General features: G+C 40.4%; 1 protein-coding gene across 1 annotated transcript in view; it reads right to left on the bottom strand.

The window, feature by feature from the left end:
* Positions 1-360: 360 nt before the first annotated feature.
* Positions 361-19,792, bottom strand: part of ARHGEF28 (Rho guanine nucleotide exchange factor 28) — an 84,890-nt gene continuing 65,458 nt past the window's right edge. The window contains exons 29-30 of the mRNA XM_030968444.1: positions 17,972-18,272; positions 361-1,429 (exon numbers count right to left, since the gene is read on the bottom strand). Coding sequence (XP_030824304.1) covers positions 1,269-1,429; positions 17,972-18,272 — 462 coding nt within the window. The 3' untranslated portion in view covers positions 361-1,268. The remainder of the gene's footprint in view (positions 1,430-17,971; positions 18,273-19,792) is intronic.

The following is a 19,792-nucleotide window of genomic DNA, read 5'->3' as shown; positions in this document are numbered from 1 at the left end:
GCTTAGGGTAAAATCGAAACCACTGGCACCAACCCAGTCAAAGGGGTGGGAGCAATCCTGTGTTCCTCTGCTCCTTGAGCGGGGCAGATGTGAGGCAGCTGGGCAGGAACATCCAGGAGCTCTGCAGCTGCATTTCTGCTGCACCCCTGCCAATGCCATCAGCCATGCTAAGTGGTGATAGGCACATCCTTGGTTTTGTCAGCTGAAGCACACAGCTTTGGCTATGCTGGACCAGCAACACACATCTGCAGCAGAGCTCAGTGCAAACAAGGCCTGGACACTCTTTTTTTCCTCCATTTTTTTTATTTCTCTGGAGGATCAAGAAATGAATCAAAATTACAGTTTCATAGAAATGCACAGAATATTTATTTAGTTTGACAGAAGTGTATGAATTTTTCAGAAAGACAAAAAGGCACAAAAAGGCACAAAAAGGCACAAAACAGGTTTCTTACTGCCTAAGACACAGAATCCCAGGAATCTGAAAGCAGAAAGTTATCTGATTTCTACACAGGAAAGCAGTGGAGTCCAGAAGAGTTCAGTTAACTGAAGCCTACTATTTATCCCCTTTCTTTTCTCTTGACCAGTGAGATGGTTTCACCTGGTAAATTTTAATGTGTAAGGACACTTACTGAAATGAGGAACAGTTATAACACAATAACTGATTTAGTGCATCTCTGCACAGAAATTGGCAGTAGTATCAAAATGGTAATAAAGCTTTGGGACATCAGAAAACACAATTACGCAATTATGCTCAGACCATAAAAAACATCCCCTTCTGAGCAGTTCCTGAGCTAGAAGATAAGGAAAATGACCCATCAGCTAAGGGTATACAGCACACTTCAGCAAAGACTTGAGCCATCATTGTTACATTGCTGTCTTCTCATGTTATATAACAGCTGTTACTGATACACACTCTGAAATCTCAAGCAGCAGACCCATCTTTCTTAGCTCATCCTTGTAAGAGGACTCAAGAAAATCAACACTAGCTTTCACAGTCCTTGGTGCCACCTTTACAATTTCAAAATGTTATGTTTCCCCTGCTACTCATTGCTTCTTGCAAAGCACTTGAAATCATGTCATAAATTAAAGATAATACAACAATGGCTTCAAAATAACTTACTTGCTATATTTATCATGGGGAAAATTTTGCATTTACTATTAAATACTACCCTTAAAGCCAGATGGTCATACAGAGAAGAACTACAGAAATTTAGAAAAGCAAACACAGTTGTCTTTGCAAAGTGCTACTGAGATTAGAAAACAAGTTATCAGAGGTAAACAATCTTCTCCTCTACTCTGGCTCCACTCTCTGCATCCTGCAGGCTCTCAGGCTGGTGGTTCAGCAGCAGTTCATCTACCTGTGGTGACTGGAGGGATCCCTGGTTTGGAACACTTTTCTGGGAGCCTTGGGTCTCTGATGTGTTCAGATCTGTAACACACAAGAGAAGGAAAATGCATTTTCTGCCATGCCTCTGCCATCAAAAAGGGCAAATTCTGACTTTTTCATTAGCACCATTTTCTAGTTTGCTGCATCTGTCTGGAAAGGAAAACAGTACTCTAGAACAAATTATACTACAGCCTGGTGAAATGTACCTTACCCAAAGTTAGTGAAATTTATTCAACTAATAATAATAGTAATTATACATGTGTAGCCAAACTTTACTAAACAGATACACAATAATGGAAAGAGATAAACGAGGTCAGAATTGAGCTGGAGGGAAGCAGACAGCATATAATCAGTCTCTTTGTTAGTAATAATACAGTTGTAACATTCATACAGGTTTCATCATTACACAGAGTTTTATTCATAAGCCTTCCTTTTATGGATGCAAAAGAATTAAGTGAGCAAAGTTAGAAGTCTACATGGCTGGCATTTGCATTCAGCTTTTTCTGCCAAGTTTACTGTGTTTATTGGCATAAACTACCTACTCTACTCTGTCTTGATCTTTTTGGTGCGACGTGGAGAGAAACACTTGCATCCAAACACTAGAACATTATTTCACAACAGTCTTATCTTTCCAATTTTCTCCCACAAATGCAGAGAATCAGGTGCTTGTTTTCCAGCATTCCACAATGAACGCTTCTATGATGATCCATATATAGCTTTATAAACCAAAACAACATGATTACAGTTGGGTTTTATCCCCAGTCAGCATTTTGTAGCACTTTGGGCCCTCAGAACCTGCATCTCAGTAGTTGACTTTTCTACATCTGTATTTCTTCAAAGCAACTTTACCATAAAAACAAGCTGCATAACAAAGAATGTGTATCCTCATGCATAGCAATGAAAAATATCTGTAATGGATATGCTGCAATACTTTTCACTGTAATCTTAGCCTGACTGACTCTTCTATTACATCAGAAGAGTTAAATTTTCATTCTTCCCTCTCAAAAAAGGACTGTAGAAAGAAAGAGAGATTTGAACAGCATGGTAATGCCAGAAGCACGCAAACCAAGATCTGGCGTTCTTTGAGCCTTGATCACTCATGCAGAGCTGGAGAGACATTTCATGCTTGCTCTGGTCCCTACTTCTGACGTGTATGTGCAATGGAAATCTACTCTTAAGGATCTATTTGTGTTTTTACACACCATGTCACTTAGCTGGTGGCAATTCATAATGACACATGCCCACATTTGGCATTCCCCAAATATATGTGACTTTCATCAGTCTTGTTCACTGAGGCAGGAGTGAGTTCAAGGCAAAACAAGCTTGCTGGCACCCCGAAAAGCCTAGGCTCTCTGGCTGCTCCCTGGCATGGGCTGTGTGGAGCAGTGTGGGATGGTTATGCAATGGGCATGTGGGAACACATCATATCGCAGCCTCTGCCTTCAGCATCTTCTCCTCTTTGATATTCTCACAGCTGGGGGGAGCAAACGGGCTTTGGGGCTGCAGCTCCCAGCATAAACCACATGCATCTTATTCTTGCTGCCAAGACTGCACAGTCAATGGCAGGAGCAAGGTATTTATAAATGAGCTTAGTCATACTGGAATGACACAGAATACTACAAAAATTAGTCTTCAATTGTCTTTCTTTTACTCTTTTATTCTGGATTAAGTTTCAGTCTTAATGAAAATCCAAAGTAAGTCTTGCTTGATTGCAAGTGAGTTATTTGCAATACCTAACACAGAAAATCTTGACTCCCTAATTTAGTCAAATAGGCCTGATTTTTTGAAGATGATGTCTGCATTTATTTCTTTTTGATGATTATATTAGAAAATGAGTGCAATTTGCAGCCCACAGAAGAAAGCAAAAATATGTCTGTCTTTATGAAAACTGGATGCATTTGGGTTGTTTATTTATTAAAAAGAGTCCTACTAGCAGAAGTTCCTCTACTTCTAAACACTTACATTTTCAGGTAATTTTATCCACATTAATATTTCTTTTACGTCCTGCGAGTCTATTCACATTACCCAAGTTATGTACATAAGAATACCAGGGAGTAAACACTTATTTGAAAGATCTGTTTCCAAAGTTTATGAAGTACATAATTTGAGAAGTCTGTTTACAAATTTGAAAATACACAGAAAAGAAACACCTTACATGCAATTATTTTCCACCAGCAAAACTAAATAGTAATTGCTTCAGCAATTAAAACAGTAGCTGTTTCCAAACCATTTCTCATTAACTGTTATAACTACAAGCAGCAGAGCTGAGCAGCGAAAACTCTCAGCATTCTGCAAAAACAAATCAGATCATGTCACTATCAAAATAAATGATTTATCACTAGTTCAGCTTCTTTTTTTTTTTTTTTCTAAATACCTTGCATCTGGGAAACCTGAACAGCAGGAGAGCACTCAGGAGGTAGGAGCACAGCTGCTTCTGGGGAGCCGAGTGGCTTCAGGCTGGAAAGGTTGTGCTTAATCCAACTGAGGAGGGAAGGGGCTGGTTTTGGATGCACTTCAGGTGGCACTCAACACAGACTCTGCCTAACAAAAGCACAATGTGTCCCCAAGGCCGACACACTCAGCCTGCCATCGGGGAGGGTGGCTGCTGTCTCTCTGCCCAGTGCCATGCTGGAAGCAGCTGAGCCAGCAGACCAGCTGGTATCACAGGCAGCAGTGTGATGTGCCCCAAGGGTAGTGCATGGAAGAGTGGAAGAAGCGCTAGAAATGGTAGCAACAGTTTGAAGTGAAGGGACACTGAGAAAAGTGGACTGAGCTGCCAGTCAGCCTTGGTTGTTGTAATGTAGAACAGTAACAGCAGCCAAGAAGCCTCCCCTGAGCTCTCAGGTATAGCATGGGGAAACTGAGTTGCCCTTGTCACTAAGCAGGAGAAAGGTGGAAGAAATCTTCCTCTTGAAATGTTCTCCCAAAACAAGGAGGAAACTTCTGAAATCAGACTTGAAAACATCAGCTGATGTCTACTAAAGAACTCTGAGAGCTGAGAGTGCTTAATAAAAATAAAAAAGGAAAACAAACTGATTATTTGTGCAGACAGCAAGGCTAAGGGGCTGCTATCAGAAAGACACCCACGAAGCTCTCCCACGATCCCCTGAAGCTGGGGCACCCATGGGAACTCCCCAGTCCCTCTCCAGGCCCATTCTCTGCTGCACTGAGGCAAACATCCGAATTCACTATGGATCAAGAGTCAGGCAAATACAGACCACTGGCCTTTTATGAGCTTCCATCAATGTGATTGTAATTCACCTGTCAAAATCAGCCATAAAATGAGTTCTGCGTTATCCCCTTTGTTTAAATTCAGCACTTACTTACCCTTTTTTCTGCTCTCTTCCAAGCTACCAGCAGATGCTCTCTCTGGCAGGCTGTATTTGGCTCAACAGCGCGCCCACCAGACCAGCACCCACATCACCAGCACCGGGCAAAATTGCTGGTGCCCTTGCTGCCCGGGCTGGGCTCTGCCTGCTGCCGTGCTTTCACACCCTCCCAGAGAGGACAAACCAAAGGACTGTACCTGGCCATAGCCATCCACTTGCTCATCTGCACTGTTTTTCTTTCATAGTTAGATAAATGCAGAAAATACTCCCTATTTCCAAAGCTTTAACAAAACTGAGCTGTAGCTCAGACCCTTCCACAGTCCACTCTTGACACAGCCTTCTGCTCCCTCCCACTTCTGCACCAGCCAAGAGCTGTCAGCATCTCTGTGTACCCTGGACCCCAGAATTAATGTGCAAACTGAAACCCTTCACCTTACATAAAACATATTTCTCCTACAATATTCCAGGTAAATCTTAAGAACAAGCCAGAACCATAGCTGCATCATGGATACCCTAGGTAAAAGTGAACAGCAAATCAGAGAAATCCACTCTTCCGAAGTTGGGCTGGTCAAACACCCAAGGCAAAAAAGGGTGTGCTTTAGGCTAGTGACCAAATACTAGGTAAGTTGTGAAAGCACTTCAGCCTTTTTGGGACTTGTAGCCTGTGCCACACCTCAGTATTAAATACTCCTAAAGTACAGTTTTTACTCCTTTTAATCTCAGCTAAGACCATTTCATTGAATAAAGAAACCCCAGGCATTCCCAGCAGTCTTCCCCACTAATTTTTGCAAAAGGAGTTAGAGGCCGTTTGTAACAAACTCTGGATTTAATCACAAATTGTCTCGTTCACACAGATGCTGTCAAATTCAATACTAAAATTCAATTTTTTTCCCCATTTTCCTTGGGTTTATGTCTGGTACCATGAGGACAGGCATCAGGAAACTGCAGAGAGGCACTTTACTCCTTCCATACTTTTTTAGACCACCTCAATATAAAAACAATGGCAGATGGCAGGCCTGTCGTATGTGGGATCAGTTCTCAAGGGAGTTTATAAGGGGACCTCAGATTTCCAAACAGGGTCTGGGTCCAAACTCTGAGAAACGACAGCTCCGGGCTAAAAACATGTTACTGTTGTACAGGAAAAGAAAGAAAAAACAGGTAGCATTCTGCATCCTAACTACCCTACCTTTTCCGCAGCATTAAGAGATGGGATTAGTAGTATCTCACAAACTGCTGACAAGGTGAAGGACAAAGGAATGGTATTTGCAGGGATCTGAAATCAATACATATAAAAACAAACACAGCCCATGTACCTGGGGGGGTAGGGGATACAAAAGCCAAGTAAACAACTCATTAGTCACACTGATTCTCACCTCCTGTCTGTTGTCATAGAATGTAAGCACTTCCACATCAAATAAATGCCACAGATTTTCTCCTTCACCCCCTTCACCCCTCCTCTCTCTCCCCAGGATCAGAGCTCTTGATGTTAAGGCTAGACTGCACACAGTGAAGATTGTGGGAAGGACAGGAGAACCAAGGCACTAAGAAACACTCCAAACAAAAAACCTCTCAAGTCTCTGTGTTTTGAACAGAAAGCCCTTAGTGCTCCTCCTTCAGCTCTGACCCTGATTTCACAGCACCACAGGATAATTCAAATTGGAAAGGATCTCAGAAGGCCTCAGATTCAAACTCCTCCTCAAAGCTGGGTTAGCTCTGAGGTCAGGCCAGGCTGGATACTTTTTTTACTTCTTAGTCATTTCTAAAAAGGAAGGAGGAAAAAAAAAAGGGAAGAAAAAAGGGGGAAAAAAAAGTGGGGGGAGAGGGTGGAAGGAACACACCACAAGGATTTTGCAGACAATTACCTTGCTGTGACTCTCCAAGATCTGTTGCATTGACCCCCTTTACCAAATAAAAACTGCATACTAAAACTGCATTAAATGAAGAGCAATTTATGCCACTTTTAGCAACAAATATGTTGAAGAGTCACAAAACCACTAACCTTCTGAATTAATAAATAGAGTTAGGTTTCAGTTTTACATGTACTTATAACAACTGGTACCAAGTTCATTTGGACTGACAGCTGACACATCAGCTTCAGGCCACAGCTATTTGAAATGGCAGAGCTGCTCTATTTAATCCCCACACTGGCACTCATGCATAATGCAAAGCACAAGCAGACACCTAACAACCAGTGCTAAGTCTACCGGGTCTGGGATATTCAAAGGAATTCAAGGGTAACAGGCTCTCATTTGCCACCACTGTTCAACAGCAAAGGGCAGCCTAACTCCCATGGGATCCACTGAAAAACCCACTGGCAAATCCCACAGCAGCTCTTTGTCTCTAATGATGCTCCCAGCGGCTTCCATGCAGATTCATTAGCAACAGACAGCCAATTCCCCCGGGAACTCCAAGCACCTCAGCCTCTGCCCTTTCCTCACCATGGCCAGTTTTGATTGCCTTTTCTAATGCCTACTAAAACTTTCCCAGATTGCAATGGATTTTCCATACTGCAGGTTCAGTTGTTTAAAGTTGGTGGGAGAAAGGGAACACCATGCAGTGGTATTGGGCACCTGGAACACCAGGGAAAAACCTGGAACAACCAAGATACTGCTGCTACCAATCCAGAACAGAACACTTGCTATAGAAAAGTTATGTGTGAGCCTTGATGATTTGAGGACAATTCCCAACAGATTCACTGGCACCTGAACATAGCTCACATAACATCAACAAACCAGGCCCTTCACAACTCAATAAAGCTGATTTCACAGCAGGAACTGAACTTGGTACTGGGTCTCAAAAAAACACTGGGAAAAAATATTTTGACCCGAAAGCTTCCAAGGTAAGAAGAGCCTAATCCATTTCCAGCTGACTGAGTAAGTCAAGAAAATCGGTCTGGGAATTGTAATGCTGTTATTTACTTTTGACCAGCCCAACACTGTGAAAAAGCAGCCACTGTATCTCTTAAGCAAACAAGCACCTTCATGAGTAAGAGAACTTTACACAGAAAAGCAGATGAGAAATTATTTCAGAAGATATCCCACATTAATTAGTCTTAGCAGATTTTGGTGCATTTTTTGTTACAAGACAGAGAACAGAAGGAATTCAAAGTCTATGATGAATAAGGTCTGCAACATAACTCTTCTCTATATCTGTATGCTGCATTTTTTATCATAGTAGAATTACTGGGATTGCCATTATTCTGCATGTTTCTACTCTTTGTGTAAACAATGCAGGTCCGTTTTCAGGTTTTGCCTCATAAGTCTTCAGAGAAGTTTCACCTAGACAATTTGGACTTAATTCTTGGCACCAGAAACATAAAATACATATTTATTCCTCTGAAATGGCATTTATCATAAAGTTCCAACTCATACTCCAGGGTTTGGAGTAATGTGATGATGCAGTCATTTTCCTTTTATTAAGGCCCAGTAAACACACTATTTCTAACACTGATGTTTACCAAAGAAAATATTTTAAAACTAACTCAAGCTCAAATACTGATAGTGTCACTTTGACATCAAATTCATAGCATGCTGATCAAAATTGATTAGGTTGATTAAAATTTTAACCAAGTTACTTGGCTATGTTATCAGTTGTATTGGTTTTTGAAGCATACGGGTCTTAGGCTATTTTTGGCATGCTGTTTTTCTAATGCATATCAATAAGAGAGACTTAAAAATAGGTCTGACTTTAAATCATAATTTGTCTGTGCATTAAATACCCACAGTCTCACCTTGGGAGGGCAGACTGCCTGACAGCTGTCTGCTTCTGCTTATTATTAATTTATTTAAGCAAGAATTCCCTATTAAATTGTCTTTGTGCTAAGCTTTGAAGCTTTAGATGGTCAATTACAGACAAACACGTGGTCCAACAGGTATTCTGCTAACAACGAACACATGTTTTATTGACCTACTTCTTTTCCAGCTCATTAAACACAGCTGCACTCAAATGATCAAGAGGAAAGAGCCATAAAACCCCAAGAACACTCTTCCTACACAGGATCATAAGGAACGTGACCAGCTGCCGCCGCAGGGGCCCTGCCCCACCCAGGGCAGCAGCACACCCACACAGAGCACCTCTCCAGGGGCAGGGCTGCTGCCTGCCCACTGACAACAGTGGTGGGGAGGCACTGAAAACCCCCACAGCCTCCTTTTCCAGGCGTCCCACGCGGGTGAAAACTAAGTGGTCTGCAACCATTTCCTCCCAGCCCATCATCTGCTGAAGTCATTTGGCCAGCAGGCCGAAGTCAAAACAAACTGCCATCAGTAGGGAATGCTCCTGCTTGAATGTTTAATGCAGAAACAGAAACCCCATAAAGTTACAGACACAAACAGCACTACCAAGGACTCAAGGGACAGTGAACCAGCTCCCCTTTCTGCTGCCTGCCAGCATCTCCACGCTTCCCTCACCCACTGTCCCAATTTGCACCCTGAAGATAAAACACTGCAGTGAGGCTTTATCTCCTTCCCTTTCGAAAAAAGAGAAACAGCCAGCATTAACCCGGAAAAAGCAGTCTCTGGAACATGAAGTCATTCCCTTTGAAACAAAAGGGGACATTTACACATCAAAACTCCTCTTCTGAGCTGTTACCACAGACAGATGTTAGAGTGTTGATTAACTCTGCCTCATATTTTATGGACACTCTTTGGTTGCGGGTTGTTTTGTTGTTTTTTTTTTTTTTTTCACTTTGAAATAAACGTGAAATCAAAGACCTTGGCAAAAAATCAATTTAGTCCCCAGTGTTTGGCCAGTCTTTCAGGTGCAACATAAAGAAGTGTGCTCTGGACTTTGGCAAACATTTTCTTGAGTAGCAGAAGGGCACAGCTCTGTTACAAAAGCCAAAAGGGTGAGGTAATTTATAAAACACTCAAGTCGCCTCCTAAGCACTTTGGTTTTATAGGGTAATTTCCCAACAACAGACCAGATCCACCACTTCTTACTTATAAAGGCTGACAAGACCAAAACGCAAAGAGACCAGCAGGAGAGTGCTAAGTCAATATATAGAATTGCTGCAGAAGAAAAAAATCAGGCAAAGCACCTGTTGCAAATCAATTACATGCTAATCTTATTCTTTAAGAGAAGCTCCTGCTGTTGATTAATACAGGAAAAAATACAAGCGCGACTACATGAGTGAGCATCTGAGACAAGCCTCATCTATAATCACAAAGATACTTGTTCTCTCCAAGGTCAAAACTGAGGGAAATATTCACTACATTTTTATTGCATATTGAATATCAGCATAGCCATTTTTATTCATTTTTGGCAGGAAGTTTATGCACTCATGTTTTCTTCTTGGAGTCCTTGAAAAAATCAAGAAAAAAATGGAAAAGTTGCACATTCCCCATATTTTGCATTGTAAGCATAGGAATTTTCAGTGCACTTGAATATTTTAAAATGAATGCCCTTTTTAAATGTTTGCTAAAAGTTCTGTGAACACGTAACTTCTGTGAAAACAGTTTGCATAAGAGGTAAAGGAAGAATTGTACATCAAAGCCATAAAACCCCACAATTATCAAATAAGCATGTGTGTCCATCCCACGAGTATGTGGAGAGCACTTGGATCCACTTTCCTCTCTTCTGCTCCCACTTCTCCCGTGTAGGAACAATACTGGTCTTACCCTTAAGCCTGAATTCATCACCTCCTCCTTCTACCTCACCTTTACTACAAGTTTTAAAACACCTGCCTGTATTCATTTTCACTTCAACCCTAAACTGCCTGTATTTAATGCAGGAGCCTTCCTTAGACCTTCATATCCTCCCCAGGGCACTGTGCTTCAATGGCAAGTTGCTCTGCACAGAAGACAGCTTCCCTGCAGTTTGTCTGTCAGCAACAATTATCCTTACATTTTCAAATTCAATTAACAAAGAGAAAGAAAAAATCATCCTTGCCAAATACCCTGCTTTACCTGTCTCTCATATATTCTTTATCACGGAATATACTCAGTGGCTTTTAAACTACTATGATTTTTCTACAACAGACCCTAAGCAAATATAGAAAAATCGTATCTATTTTTTATCATTTATGTCCCAGTTTTAGATCAAACTTCTGAGGAACACTCAAGGAATTTCAGCAGGTGACTGTTGGAAGTCTTCCTATTTGATTAAACTATAACTAACTTCCATACCAGCACCAAGGCTCCTCCTCTCTACTGCCCCACTAAAAACTCACACCCAAAAGAAATTTTCTACAGCATCTGGCAAGGGGGAACAATATACTCCATGAAATCTCTACCAGTTTGGTGACAGCCAATGAAATTTATTGGAAGGCAGTTGGGTGCTCCTGTGATGAATACCAGCACAAGACAATCTTCCCCAGTGTCTTAATAAATATTTAACAGCACATGATGATGAGGAGGTTTCATATTACTAACACTTCATTATTTTTGTACAACATGCTACAGGCCATTTCTTGGGATATGTAAAGTATTATACTAAATAATTAAAATGAGATTGTACTTTTTAAAATAAGCTAGACAGATACACTTGGTGATTCAGCTACATGGTTTTACAGGGCGTGTTTGCATACTCAATATCTTGCAAAATTTGATCATCCATAAACAGCTTCTCTCAGCTATTAGAATGAATTATTTATTTACACTAGTGCATCTATTTCGGGCTCTAACTTCATTACAAAATACATACAAAATATTTTAATGTACTAAAGCAGGGCACTGCAGCTAGGTCTCCACCCACAGAGAGCATTTCCCAAGGAAAACAAAGACCTCCCAAGGAATCTTCTTAACATCAAACAACCAGCAAGACTGTTGTTTTGTGGCCCTTTTCCTGAGAGGCTACCTCTTTCCCTGCAGACTTGCTATCCAAGTCACATCTTTGCACATCCCTGAGCTGGAGCTTAGGATCCAGTTCACTCTAAACCAGTTGTCTGGCCAAAAACCCTCTGCCCATGGTTTTCTGCTTTCTCTTTTCATCCCTCTACTTCCCTGAAACCTCTACCTATGGAAAAAACACAATATACATAAAGAATAAATCTGCATATAAGGGGGGTCGTGCACAAAATTCGAATTTTATTGACACCACTAATTCCACTGACCCCATAAACCACTATACTGAAGTTGGTGGAACCATAAGTGTGAGAAAAATCAGAAAGATTCAGCTATCATCCTGTTGCTGTTTAGTAAGTCAGCAGTTAATGAAAGCCTGAATATGGAGTGCAGATTTACACCAACACCAGTGGTACCTCAAAAGACAGGGTCGGGCAATCTTTTTTACTCCATTCATAACCTTAAAGATGTGCACTATTTTAAACTTCCCTCCACAAATGAGTGATCTCTAAAGGAGAAGACAACAGAAAGAATAAAATCAGACAGACATTACACAGGATAGGCATTACTTACATTACTGTACAAAATAAAACCAGAATATCATTAGCTGCCTTAATTAAAGGATTATGTTATAGTGCTGCATCTACTGTGGTTATTTTCAGAAATGAGAAAAGTGTTTTGAGATGGGAAAATCAGTAACAGAACAACAAAATCTGACTTCTACAGAGGTGAAAATATACTAATTGCAGGTGACATACAAGGACATATTTTTGACTTTGGTATCATACTGCTGTGTGATTTCATCCCTTTTGCCATTTGCTTTAAACAAACAGCAGTGTTATTCCAAAGAGGGAAAAAAAATACTTCCTCTCTGATTCATTTCCTCCAAGTATCTCAGAGCCACGGAAATCTTCCAGCAGAGCATGAAAATCAGTGTTTTGTGGTATGGAGAATTTGCTGTTGCCTGTTGCAGAGTCAAAAGTAACAGCTCAATTGTTCTAATAAATCAATGAGATTTTGAACTTGGAAAATGCTGGTGCTGATGTTCCTCAACTTCATATTCTTATATATTTCCATTTAATTTTATTCTCATTATAACTTACACTGAGCACTGAATGGGCCCTGTGCTCACTTCTGTAGCCATCTGCACTTAGAGTAGTAGGGATATGTTAAACACAGAAAAATCAATTTAGAATTGTTCTCAATGTGGCATCTACTCTACATCTATAATATAAAAAGACAAAAAAATTAAAGTAGCTCAAAATATGACACCTGCTCAGGAGGCTCCCTGACAAACTGGGAGCTCCATAGGTCATATCATCCTTTGCTTTTTAAAAATTTCCCTCTTTCCATCTCTCCAAATGAAAGAAAATCAAAAAGAATTTAGTCACTGTGGGACAGTGAAAAAAAAATGGCACTACTAAAAATATTTTTAGACATACCAGAAAAAAATTAGGTTGAAACATATCTTCACATGCAATTCTGCAAGTGGTAGGGGGCTGGCCTGTCACTGACTCCAAAGGATGCTGTTTTAAAGTGTGTGCTGTATGGGACACAGTTACATTCCAGCTTAGAAAAATCAGATGTACTCAGAAGGAGTTCTTTCAGCAACAACCATATAAAAATTAGCACACAACAATTACATATGCAGAACTGTGGCGACTTTTTTGGGGGTGTTGCTAATCATTATCTACCAGGTTCCAAGTGATGAAAGCAATCTTATTAAACTAAGTCCTCATCATCCCATCAGCCACTTCCAGCACTAGCAGCAGCAGCTATGCTATCTGAATAAGACCCTGAGTTACTGAGATTTGTTCCTTGCCAAAATCCAGTGTTGAGTTGGAAGCATAGACAAAGAGCCGGTACCACTTCAGATGGCTTTTTAACACTGTGGTGCAAAGCATATTTCACCTATTTTTTTATCACACTTGCATCAATTTTACATGGTATATCTCTCCTGACTGCAACAAATTCACCTTAACACAAATATGATAAAAGAGCTAGGCCTACTGTTCTCAACCTCCCTGATGCAAACATAGAGCAGACACTTTTATTCAATGTCATTCGGCCACAACTTAGGTTAGCTAAGCCTTCGTGGTGGTTTAACCCCAGCCAGAAACCAAGCCCCACACAGCCCCCTCTCTTACCAAAATGACTGGGGAAGGGTAAAAGCAGGACAACTCATGGGCTGAGAAAAAGACAGTTTAATAGGGAAAGCAAAGGCTGTGCACACAAGCAAAACAAACCAAGGAATCAATTCAGTGCTTCCCATGCACTGGCAGGTGCTCAGCCATCTACAGGACAGCCAGGCCCCATCGTGCAAAATGGTTACTTGGGAAGACAAATGACATCACCACAAATGTCCCCCCCTTTCCTGTTTCTTTCCCCCACTTTATATACTGAGCTTGGTGCCACATGGTCTGGAATAGCCCTTTGGTCAGTTTGGGTCACCTGCCCTGGCTCTGTCTCCTCCCAGCCTGCCAAGCACCCCCAGTCCCCTCCCCAGTGTGGCTGTACCAAAAGCAGAAAAGGCCTTGGCTCTGTGCAAGCCCTGCTCAGCAATAACAGAAACATCTCTGTATTATCAACCCTGTGTTCAGCACAAATCCAAACCACAGCCCCATAGCAGCCACTGTGGGGAAAATTAACTCTACTCCAGATGAAACCAGCACAGACAAAAATGCACTGTTCTAAATGCCATCTAAATTAACAATGGGAAACCAAAGCAAATGAATCTGATACACAGTTTTAAGAACAGGTTGAACAGAGTAATCACCATTAGCATAATCTGCCTTAGGGAATAGGAAGGAAATTTGTATAAACTATATGGAGTTATAGGATACTACACATTGTTTCTGGAATCTTTGCTTTTTCTGTTGCAAATTAAATATTCTACATCTCTAGAAACCACTTATTTTGATGAAAGCCACTATAAATAAATAATTTTTCCAAAATCAAACAGTCTCATTTGTTTATACTCATATATGTACAAATTTCTGTCCCTTAAAAACTATTTAAATTACATTAGTCAAATAGAGTCCTCTTTTTGCTCCTTGGGTTTGCATTTGGCTGCTTATGAAGATCACAGGTTTTCCTATGTCCCCCATAAAGATTTAAACTTTGTTTTTCGCTGTGTCACATGTATAGCTCCTTCATACTAAATGTCTGAGGTAAAACCTTCCCACATTCAAGTTTAATCAGTTTTCCAGATCTATCACTTTTCAATTCTATTTCTGTAACTACAATGTCTCAATAAATGAAGTTAAGGTAGCAGCAGCAAACAATGCTATTCACTTCAAAGCTTAAAAGAATTAAAATTGCCCTGATTCCTGAAATCAAAGAGGTGAATCCATAGGTAAATCCTCAGGCCTCACTTTGGCTGGTTAACTTGACATGTCAATTAAATGCAAGACTAATTTATTCAATTCTCAGTCTAGTCTGACACAAAACCTATATTTCCCCTCCTTCCTAATTAGCCAAAGTACTTGCTTCTTTCATGCAGATAATTTCATAACCATTACTGTAAAGCATTAACACATTTTTCTTTCAATCATATTTTCCTCCTGTTGACTGACACACCTTTTCTAGTGAGGTTACTTATGCCAGTTTCAGTTCAGTGGGAACTTGCCTCAAGGTCTTTACTGAAGTTCCCTCCCATACACATAGAACAATGATACATAATCATGATGTTAACTATGGGAAGACACCTATGTCTTACCTTAGGAAATATGAATGGAAAATTATGCATTACAGTAATGTAGCCATTTCCATTTCTGTATATTTATGAAGCTTAATTGAATACTAGTTAACATATGGTAGAATGCAGTGTAATTAACTCCTTGGAAACGAGTTTAGATGGTGCTTCTCTTTAAATAATTTAGGTGGGTTTTTTTGACAGACTCCTTACAAAATGCATAATAATTCTGTGAAAGTTAATCAAACCCAAGAAATTTCTTTTGTGTTCACACAAAACTTTAACTATATATTAGGTCTGGCTATGTATGTACATGGTGCATGGCTATATGCAGTAAACCATACTCAGTATTTGTTTCTTAGTTCTATGTTGACAAATTATTTAAGAATGTTTTTTTAAAGACGATTATGAGACTATACACAAAGCTAGGTGGAAAATGCATGGAAACGCACAAAAATGCGTTTTTATATTCATCCACGTGAAAATATTCATCCACGTGAAAATATTGAAGATTTCAACTAACTTTTAAGTTCTTTCCCTCATTGCATTTAAGATGGTTTTCCTTCAAAGTGATTGGAACGGACTATATCCTGCAGAGGTGTTAAAAAGCAGAGGCAAAGGTTGGAGATTTTCTGAAACTCGTGATAAATTCTCTGGGGAAGAAAACATGACCAAAATTAATCAAGAAAAAGAAAATCAGTTTCCTAGTATGAAATGTTTGTATTGTTCAATTTGATTGACATTGCTTAGGAACATGCAATTTGCATAATTTCCATGTGCATGGTCCCTTGGGGAAATTCAGTACTCTTCTCATTCCCCAGTCCCTCCCTGTACAGTGGTCCAGATGCAAGACAGAAGCAAGTCTGAATCATGCAGACTTATGCACTGCATGATCAGAGCATAAAATTCTCGTCACCTTCTCAACAACAAATGCAACCACGGAATGTGATGTCACATCTCCCTGGGGGGAGGCTTTCAGCCCTGCCTGCTCCAGCAGTGCAGTCGTAGGCTTCACAGCATCATCTGAACCATCAGAATGCTGCAAGGATTTGCTTCACTCCTTTGCATAAGGTGTCTTGTGTCACTACCCAGGCAGTAAGTGCACATTTTGCCAACACAATTTGGTCACACACTACACTGGCCTCTTGGGCGGGCTATGGAGCCAGACCTTGTCCCCAAGAGTGCTGGGACTGCCTTGGTGCTCTGCTACCAGGGCAAGATAACGATGTCTACATAGTATGCATTGACAACAGCTGAACATGAAGCCGGTCCATTGTGTCTTGAGACACAGATACTCCACCAGCTTATCTTAGAATCAGTGCAATTTAACTGGTACAAGCCAGTTTAATTAAAAAAGATGCTCTCATGTGGGCTCAACAGAAAGTACCTGGGTAGTTTCTATCTGTTTGTTTGCCAGTGCAAGCTAAGCCACTTTTGAGAGGTTTAAACCCACATATGTGTATTTTTTCAAATTCACACTAACTAAAATGACAACCACAGCCAAAATAGAACGAGTTTCACCAGGCTACTTATTTAGGCATTTTTAGAAATATTAATCTCTCTTACTAATCAGCTTGGTTTGCTGATTGTAGTGATGTGACTAGCCTGCCCTACCTTTGGTTATAACATGCTGTTTTGGCAATCCACATACCAAAGAGTAGTAAGGCTGTACTGGATGTCTGTTGAATTCATTACAAGGAGCACTAAGGAGCAAGTTCCTTAATCACCAATGTAAGACAATTCACCATTGTGCCTGTGTATGTTTTCAGTTCCTAATTCTGCTGCTCACTGGTCTTTGCTGTGACCTGACCTGCAAGCTGGTGTGAGAACAGAAGCTATTCTGCACTGCCAACTGCACCAAAATGGGAGCTCAGGCACTGCTGCAGCATCGCCATGCCACGTCTCCTGAATTTCACAACTGTGGAGAAAACCCCACCAGATCATTTAATCCCTTACCCCAAAAATGTACCGTCGGCACCCAAGACTTTTAGCTGTTGTGTTTTTACATCCTGGTCTACAACCCACACTAACGAAAGAAGCTAGATCAAAACTAATATTGTGCAAAATGAGAAATAAACCCCAGATAGTTTAGAGTTTCTCATAAGTTTTTAAGACCTTCAAGGAATTTTCAGTGCATGCAGTGCTCAGATAGGCAGCCTCTTCCACCCATTTTGGTAGCCACTATCACTAACTGCCATGCAGCCTACATATCTTTTGGGGTACTGGTAAAATGCACGAATAAAGAAAGATAATGCAGTAAGAGTTACTGATGTAACTTATTCAAACATTATATTACTCCTTAGAAGTGATACCACTGTCTGTCCACAGATCTTTCAAGATATTTTCCTTCCTTAATGAAGCAAGAAATGGGTGTTTGAACACTGATTATCATTCTAAGACAGGAAATCAAAAGCTATTCTACCAGAAATCATCAAGTAATGCACTTATGTTCTCAAACAATCAATAAAATTCACTTGAAGAAGAGTGATTTCTGCTCACAAAAAACAGGTCAAAAAGCCTTGGGAAAAGACTGAGAGAAAAACACATTTTGAGTACTATTATGCACAAAAAGGAGTTTTGTAGGGTTTTTCAGTAATTTTTTGTATTTCTGTTCTGCTGTTTTTCTCACCTATCATGAAAAATCGTGCAAAGAAACATGCAACTGTTTTATCAAAATCTCTTGCTTCCACTACTACCAAGCAGTCTTTGTTCCTAGGACTATTCAGCCAGAGAGGGGGCAAACTGCCTGTACGACTTCTTAATTAAATAAAGTATTAATTACCATTATTAAAGGAATCCTTGTTGCTTTTGCAGGAAAAAGACATCTGCTGGTAAGGACTAGTGGATTTCCACAGTGCACTAGTTAATGCTGGCTGACAAGAAGTGTCCATTTTGAGGTCCACCTGATTTTCACTAGTCCCTGCTACATCAGAATTTGAGATATTCATCCCATAGACACCGTCCTCATAAACGAGAGAAGAATTTGATCTGTTGATTCTTCTTAGAGACACACACACTACAGCTTCATTGAAGTAGAATGCATTTTCACCATGTAAGCTGTCCAATTGATTATGTCCCATTATCTGCAGAAGGGGGAAAAAACCAGCAAAAAACAAAACAGAGAATTTTACTTTCACCTTTGTCAAGTAACAAAACCAGAGAATCACAGAGTATGTCAAGTTGGAAAGGACTCATAAGAATCATGGAGTCCAACTCCCTGCTTCTCACTATGTAAAACTGAAGTGTATGACTATAAGCATCATCCTGAAGAATACTTACAGCAGGATGCAGAAAATTAACTGCCAGACAGAATGGGGATTCATAGCAAATAGTCATCTAATTGCCAGAGGTTAATCTCAAAACATATTATTCCTGTGTATTCAGGAATAAACAGCAATAACCTAGCAGATCTGGTCTTAGCTCACCTTGAAAGAAGTAGTAACTGCAAAGTAACAGATATAAAAGGACCACTATCTGGGATGCATTGAGCTCTGCTGACTACTTCCAGAGGGTTAATATTTTGCCTCATGGCTCAACAAGGTGCCACTTCTTATACGTAAATCTGTGTACTCTGCAATCCAAAAATAACACTGTACCTCACACAGACAGGCAATCACAGAGAACAGGGCTGCAGCAGTCAAACTGGGGATGGCAAACAGCTTTAGCAAGCAAGCCAAGGCTCCCAAGGGCGGAAAATGCAACTTCTGCAGACTCTTTGTCTGCAGGTGTTTATTAAGGCCAATCTCACAAAAAATAAGCAGGAGTATTAGAGTGAGTTACTGCATTGTTTGGTCACACAAAATTATCTAGGCTGTGTGTAATACAAAAACATTGGGAGGGGAATATCAGCTGACTGACAATCACTCAACCTGTTCCACTGCTGCACTGAATATGGTATGGAAACACAGGAGAAAGACAATCTTGAGGTCTGGATGGACTCAAAGCCATGTAGTCTTCTTGAAAAAAAAATACAAGCAGACTTACAAATGAAATATTATATTACAAAAACCATTAATCTCTGACACTCAGCATTGAATTATTTTGCCTCTCTGTGCGATCTGGATATCCCTGTATCAGACTATTATCCTTCCACTTCCCCTCCTCGAAAGATTTCAGAAGTAACATTCCTTAAAGCTGATGGGAAACTTCAGTTTTGCATTTATCATCCACCTCTTAAGCACTGCCAAACAAGTCAAAACTGCAGCACATGCTATGCTAGTAAAAAGTGTCTTTGTTGTTTGGGCTAGCAAGCATATATGGGTAAGTCATGTTCACACTGTGTTCACAAAAGCCAGATGAAAAGGGGGAGGTCAGAGGCCAATCCTTTAACCCCTCAGGCAGGCACAATCTTAGATGCCAAATGGTTATGGTTGAGTTGACAGATGAAAAACTATGGAGGTGATGGCTTGAAGAAAGGCTCTACAGATTTTCTTGTGAAAACGAGAACCTGAGGGGAAAAAGAAGCTGTTTGGGTCAGTGAGCTTTCCATATGTGGAAAAGCCAGACAAAATGTTTTGATTTTCAGGTGCTTTAGAGAACAGTTATGGAAATCAAGACCACAACCACGAAGCAGGTATTAGAGATGAGGACCTACCTGGCAGGT

This window comes from Camarhynchus parvulus, chromosome Z (genome assembly GCF_901933205.1).
Source record: "Camarhynchus parvulus chromosome Z, STF_HiC, whole genome shotgun sequence".
Taxonomy (NCBI): Eukaryota; Metazoa; Chordata; class Aves; order Passeriformes; family Thraupidae; genus Camarhynchus; species Camarhynchus parvulus.
The sequence above is the reverse complement of the archived record's forward strand: the minus strand, read 5'-3'. Positions and strand labels throughout refer to the sequence as shown.